The 7,122-nt window shown below is 44.5% G+C and overlaps 1 protein-coding gene across 1 annotated transcript; it reads left to right on the plus strand.

Moving 5' to 3' along the window:
- Positions 1-533: 533 nt before the first annotated feature.
- Positions 534-5,190, plus strand: LOC306841097 (transmembrane protein 184C-like). Its single transcript, XM_079370756.1, has 12 exons — positions 534-789; positions 1,329-1,506; positions 1,590-1,720; positions 2,110-2,146; positions 2,352-2,557; positions 2,651-2,725; positions 3,161-3,254; positions 3,787-3,899; positions 4,009-4,108; positions 4,184-4,261; positions 4,358-4,451; positions 4,584-5,190. The coding sequence occupies exons 2-12, from the start codon at positions 1,390-1,392 to the stop codon at positions 4,865-4,867; spliced, it is 1,329 nt and encodes a 442-aa protein (XP_079226882.1). The 5' UTR covers positions 534-789; positions 1,329-1,389; the 3' UTR covers positions 4,868-5,190.
- Positions 5,191-7,122: the final 1,932 nt, after the last annotated feature.

The following is a 7,122-nucleotide window of genomic DNA, read 5'->3' on the forward strand; positions in this document are numbered from 1 at the left end:
TAATGGAGTCAAACGCTACAACCTTAAACATAAACATTATTATCAAGACCTTAAAAACAAGATGAGGAGGCTGTTTGTATTAAACGTGACATTAAATGTGTTTTTTTAATCAATAAAGATATATCCTCAAAGTCTCACAGATATATTTGTGTGTGTGTGTGTGTGTGTGTGTGTGTGTGTGTGTGTGTGTGTGTGTGTGTGTGTGTCTGTGTGGGATGAAAAAAACGTATGTAAAATAAGCGAAGAAAACGTTATGGTAGTATTGTGGACGTTAAAACAATTAAAACAAATTTAATTTGTCTGATAAAAATATTTATTTCTGTTAAATGTTGTATTTTGTATCTTAGCGCTTCATGTTCGTTTTCTGATCGGTGGGACTGTTTTGTTTTGATTTCTTTTATTAGTTTGTTATATTTTTTATTTTTCGTGTACATACAACAAAATTCAATAAAAAAAAAAAGATTAAAAAAAAAATAGATAAAAAATAATGACATTTATTCAGCTCGTGCTGTGCGCGCCGCGTGACCGAGGGGGAGAGCGACGGTTGAGATTCGTCCTCGTGACGTGGGCGCGTGAACACGGAGGCGACCGGAGGAGGAGAAACACGGAGAGCAGCTGCACCGTGACACCGACCCTCCACCGGATTAATGATCGGGATTACTGATCGATGAGGGCGGTGATCGGTTCACACACGGACAGCTGATCTTCGGTTACCGTGCGCGCGCGCGTGTGTGTGTGTGTGTGCGTGTATTAGGGCTGTGGTAGGACGGAAGTGGGATGCGTTGCCAGGTAACAGAAACGGGAGCGAGGAGGAAAACAGGCCACTCTGAGTGATCATCTTCATCTTCATTTAATATTTAATCTCTTTCATCCTTTTAGTAAATATTTTATTTCTGCTCTGTGAAGTCGATAAATTAGATTTTAGTTTATATTTATATCCAAATATTAGCTTAATATTAGCTTAATATTAGCTCACAGCTTAAAAAAGCTAGTGATGATGTCATTTTGCTCCACTAATCAGGAAGTAATCACATCCCATAATAATAAATGGAGTATAATTTAATCTTGGTTGGTTCAATATTATAACACGTTTGTTTAATTTTAATCTTTAAAGCAGAATCCGGATAATTTTAGAAGAGGAGCTTATTATTAAACTATATTTTGTGCTTTTAAAGTAAATTAGCTTGTAGCATTAGCATAGATTTGACTAAGAATGATATTTGTCAAATTGTCTTTTTAAGACTTTGATGTTTATAAGAATAACTGTAGATTGTACCGTTTTAAATACTCGTGGCGTCGGTGCATTAACTTGACCTTTGGTCCCTCAGGTGGTCCGGCCTGCGGGTTGAGATGTGTCTGGAGTGAACGCTGAGGGGTGAAGCAGCCGTCATGCCGTGTTCCTGTTCAGAGTGGCGGCGGTGGATCCGCCCGCTGGTCCTGGTTCTTTACGCCCTCCTGCTGGTGGCCGTGCTGCCGCTCTGCGTCTGGGAGCTGCAGAAAGACAAGGTGCTCATGTTTTCCTGCTGTGGTCACATGTCGACCTGTACATCTCTTCAGCCTGCTTCCTCTCTCTCTCTCTGCTCCTTCAGGTCGGGACTCACAGCAAAGCGTGGTTCATCGCCGGCGTCTTCGTCTTTCTGACCATCCCCATCTCACTGTGGGGGATCCTGCAGCACATCGTGCACTTCACCCAGCCTGAGCTGCAGAGACCGATCATCAGGTGGACACACACACACACACACACACACACACACACACACACACACACACACACACACACACACCTTCAGCTTGAACTCCTCTATGAGTCTTTTATTCTTCTTTATACTTGTAATTAGGATTTTATTTTTCAAGAAAACAATATACAAAATATACAAAAACAATACCCACAATAAATTAAAAAAACAACATAATTAACAAAAAGAGAAATAAAGAAAACAACTTGACTTATTTTTAATTCTATTTTTGTATTTGCTTCTCATGTTTTATGTTATTTTAGCCTTTAGGTTGTTTTTTTTTCACACCAGGATAAATTGCTGGTATGTGACTGTTTCTGAGACCGCGTGGTTTCACAACATAACGCTCTTCTCTTCCATCTGTTTCCTGCAGAATCTTATGGATGGTGCCGATCTACAGTCTGGACAGTGTGAGTCACAGTCACACACACGTCCACACACACACACACACACACACACAGGAAGTCAGAGAGAATCACATTATGTTGCCATGGCAACAGCTCTTAATGGGAGCTAATGGGACAGTCTCACGAGCTCGGAGGTCACACACACACACACACACACACACAGGATAGAGTGTAATTGTTCTCTCTCTATCCTCGCTCGTCCCGTCAGTGGTTGGCTCTGCGTTATCCCAGCCTGGCGATCTACGTGGACACGTGCCGGGAGTGCTACGAGGCCTACGTCATCTACAACTTCCTCATCTTCCTGCTCAACTTCCTCAGTAACCAGTACCCCAGTTTGGTGCTCATGCTGGAGGTCCAGCAGCAGCAGCCGCACCTGCCCCCCCTCTGCTGCTGCCCGCCGTGGCCAATGGGCGAGTAAGAGAGAGAGAGAGAGGGGGGGGGGGGGGCGGGGTCAATGAGCAGACGGCTGTAGACGGACGGATGTTTAACTTCTCCTCTCTCCGTCAGGGTGCTGCTCTTCAGGTGCAAGCTGGGAGTCCTCCAGTACACCGTGGTCAGACCTGTTACCACGGTGATAGCACTGTAAGTTTCCCTGCTGTAACCATGGTGATACTGTACATAAAGATGGACACTCCCTTCGTGTTGTACAAAAGTGAAGTTAAAAGTGGTGAGGGATTGATCAGATGCTGGAGCCGAGATGTTCTCGCTTCCACGGACTAAAACAAACGGACTAAGTTTACAGATCCCTCAGGTGGGTCCAGTCCAGACTTAAGACCAGGAGATCGTCTCCATCCAAGACCACCATGAACCGCTGAATGTGAGGGACACCCGAACATGAACCAAAACTCAAACCGCTGGACCACAGCCTCTCTTTGTCATTGAGCCTGGTAAAAGCAGGACAGCCGGCCAATAGGGGGAGCTCTAGATGCTTTGGCAGGACGTCCATCTTTGTATATATGGTCCATGTTACCATGGTGACGGTGTTTAAAATGGCCCGCATCCTCTCTGTGTGTGCAGGATCTGTCAGCTCTGCGGGGTTTACGATGAAGCCAACTTCAGCTTCAGGAACGCCTGGTCCTACCTCGTCATCATCAACAACATCTCACAGCTGGTGAACACACACACACACTGAACACACACACACACTGAACACAGCTACGCACACTGAACACAGCTACACACACTGAACACAGCTACGCACACTGAACACACACACACACTGAACACACACACACACTGAACACAGCTACGCACACTGAACACAGCTACGCACACTGAACACAGCTACGCACACTGAACACAGCTACGCACACTGAACACAGCTACGCACACTGAACACAGCTACGCACACGCACAAGTGTCCACAGAGACATACTCAAGTCCTGGAGACCCTTTAATATCATGTAAACAGGAAACTAAAGCAGAGTCTTCTAACAGGCTGGAACAGGAAGTTCAATTATGAGGACATTTTGAAAATGGGGCTCGACTCACGTTTGTGTTCAGCCTCAAGTGGACATTCGAAGAACTGCTTCTTGAACCAAAACCCTTTAAGTTTAGAAGAAGTGAGAACCTGCTCTGTGTCATGATAGGCTGAAACAAATGTGTGTTTTAAAGCATCGCTCTCTCTCTCTCTCTCTCTTCAGTTCGCCATGTACTGCCTGGTGCTGCTGTACCGAGCCCTCAAAGAAGAGCTCACTCCCATCAGACCTGTGGGAAAGTTCCTCTGCGTCAAACTGGTGGTGTTTGTCTCCTTCTGGTGAGGAAGGGCCAAGGTTTTTTTTTTATTTTTGTTTTTTTTGAAGAACCAGCTGACATGCGAGCGGGAACATTTATCTCCCTCTCTCTCTCTCTCTCTCTCTCTCCAGGCAGGCAGTGTTGATCGCGTTCCTGGTGAAAGTGGGCGTCATCTCCGATAAACACACCTGGGACTGGGACAGCGTGGAGGCCGTGGCTACTGGGCTGCAGGTACGTCGTCCTGGATCCTTCCAAATCTTCTGACTTGATGCTTTTTTATTGATTAAGTTTGTTTCACGTGAACAGGACTTCATCATCTGCATAGAGATGTTTCTGGCTGCCATCGCTCACCACTACACCTTCACCTACAAACCATACGTACAGGTACTGCATGGGGGGGGAAGGGGGGGTCAGAGCCTGTCAGACCAGGTGATCCACCTTTAACTACACGTCCTCCTCCTCTTTCTTTTTGTCCTGCAGGAAGCAGAGGAGGGCTCGTGTTTCGACAGCTTCCTGGCCATGTGGGATTTCTCTGACATCAGAGCCGATGTCTCGGAGCAGGTCCGCCATGCAGGTGAGTGTTTTCAAAAAGGCCGCGTGTGGAGGTGCCTGAAAAACAAACAAACAAACATTTGTTCTTTAAACGTCAAAATATTTATTTCTCTGTCATGAATCTGAAGCTGAGGTCTTTGCCCCGCCCCCTCAGGTCGTACCTTCCTCGGTCGTCCCAACAAGATGTACTTCGGCGCTGCAGCTCGACCAGAACACACGGAGCACACGGGTCTCCTCACAGCGACCTCTCAGGACCCCATCGCCACCGCCGCCACATCCATGCCCTCCTCCCCTTCCTCGAGTGGGCGGTACCAAGGCCTCGGCCACACCTCCGCGCCACACTCAATCTCCGCCCCTGCAGGCTTCACCTCCTCGTCATGGGAGGACGACAGCGACAACTCGCCTCCCGAGGGGGCGGACGACCCCGGAAACACGTAGGAGGCAGGAATGCTTGAACCTTCTCTCGATGTGCTTTATGGATACGGACGAATCAACGGGAACGCTCGTCTCCAGAAGTCGTGAATAAGAAGCTTTCTCTGGATTTAATCAAAGCCATGCGTGTGGAGGAAGACATTTTAAAAAACGTGTCGCACAGTTTAAATGTTTTGGCGTCTGATGATGTCATTTATTTGGATAAATGTGTCTCTGGCTGTTTGAAGTGAAACGATGTTTGCTCAGCTTGTAGGTTTCACCTTGATGCCACGGAGCTTTTATTTATTGTAATAAATAAATAAATATATATCAGTCTTTGTCACCAGGAACTGCCTTGTTGCTATGGAAACCTGATTCAATTTCTCAGATAATTCTTCAAAAGCAGGAAGACCATATAAGGTACATAAACCGGCTGAGCGTTTTGTGTTAAACTATTACAGCAGCAGTGACCCCTGGTGTTTAAAACGAGTACTGCAGTTACAATTAAACTTTGTAATTCATATTAGACTTTTTTTTTTTTTATCGTCATTCAAATTTAACCTTTATAGTGCAGGATAAAAACATGTTTCCATAAGGTAAGTAGTATTTATAAAACAAGGTTCAGATACAAATACATTGAAACAAAAGCTATGTGTCTGTGCACATGGCCGTCATGCTAACTCGCGTGGACGGGGGTTGGATGTGGGTCTCTGGAGGAGGGCGGAGCCTTTAGTACAGAAGAGGCGTGGCCGAGCTCAAGAGTGACATCTACCTGCGTCTCTATCACTCATTCCTCCTTTAAGTGTCGTCTTTGTTTGTCATCAAGTTTTTTGATCTGGTGAATCTAAAGACAATTTCTCTCATTGTAGACAAACAATAAATTATTTTATTCCAGTTTGAACTTTAAAATGACAGGAACTGATGTGTCTTAGTAATATGTCTACTGACTCATTGATGTATCACTGTGAGATGGTGTCACATTACAAGAAGAGATGACAAACAAAGTAATTAGATACTCATCTCATTTTAATAACAAAGACTTCAGCTTCACAAAGTCTGCTCGTAAACTCAGAGGGGGAAAGTCAACGAAGCACATGTAGCTGTAAACTGATCACACATTACAGTTAGAAAGTCCCACCTCTTCCTTTGGCACCTGTCCCCGTCTTCCTGTGTGGGCGAAGAATCAGACAATGAACTCAGAGAGCACAGTGTGGTTCAGTCTTTATGGGCACAGGAGCAGGGATCAACTTGTGGGCGTCTCGTGAAGTCTTAGATTAAACAGAGAGTTTGGTAAGTTTCCTTTAAGATTTAAAAGTGAGTCATTCGAACTTTACATGTTGATAGTTTTTATTCCTTTAACCTTTTGAAAACCTTTAAGCAGGAATAAAACACTAACTCATCAACTCTTTTATCTGCCTCATGTGTGATAGAACAAAGGAGGTCACGATAATCCATCCAGAATATTTAGGGGCAGAGAGGCTGGAGGATCTGGACCTCATGGTAGGGAGGGCAGAGAGGCTGGAGGATCTGGACCTCATGGTAGGGAGGGCAGAGAGGCTGGAGGATCTGGACCTCGTGGTTCCAGAGGGGGGCAGAGAGGCTGGAGGATCTGGACCTCGTGGTTCCAGAGGGGGGCAGAGAGGCTGGAGGATCTGGACCTCATGGTGCAGCAAAGTGTTTTATAATTTATACACAAACTATCTGTGTGTTTGTGTTTAAAACAATGATGCTAAAAGTGTAAGAACAATAAAATCAGTAAATTGATAAACAAGGCTTCAAAATAAAATAAACTTTTTATAAAATAATTATTTTATTTTATTGTTTGCTCTTAGAAAGACTTTAAACACTTTATTCATCCCAGAAGTTTCCAATAAAATTATAATTGATGTTATAATACAGAAATATTGCAGATGAAACTCAGAGGCCATGTGCGTAGAGACCGTTGTTCTCTCGACCCGGGTCTGATCTCTCTCTCTCTCTTGAAGCCCAAAAATAAACCTAAAAATGTTTTTATATTACATCTATGAAAACATGTAATATCCTGCTTTATTACATTAACCCGTCTGCACTGATTTACTTCAATGTCTTGTGACCACGAGAGTGTGCTACAGATCCAAACCCACGTGAACACACACACTTTTTTAGGGTTAGGGTTAGAACACCACGCTCACCACAGGAGCAGCGAACTGCACCCTGATGGAGCAGGACACATCGGACAGGATCATTAATTATTCTGTAGATTTTTAGAAAAGTTAAATGAAATTCTAATTATTTAATTTGTC

This window comes from Symphodus melops (genome assembly GCF_947650265.1).
Source record: "Symphodus melops genome assembly, chromosome: 20".
In the NCBI taxonomy this organism is placed as follows: Eukaryota; Metazoa; Chordata; class Actinopteri; order Labriformes; family Labridae; genus Symphodus; species Symphodus melops.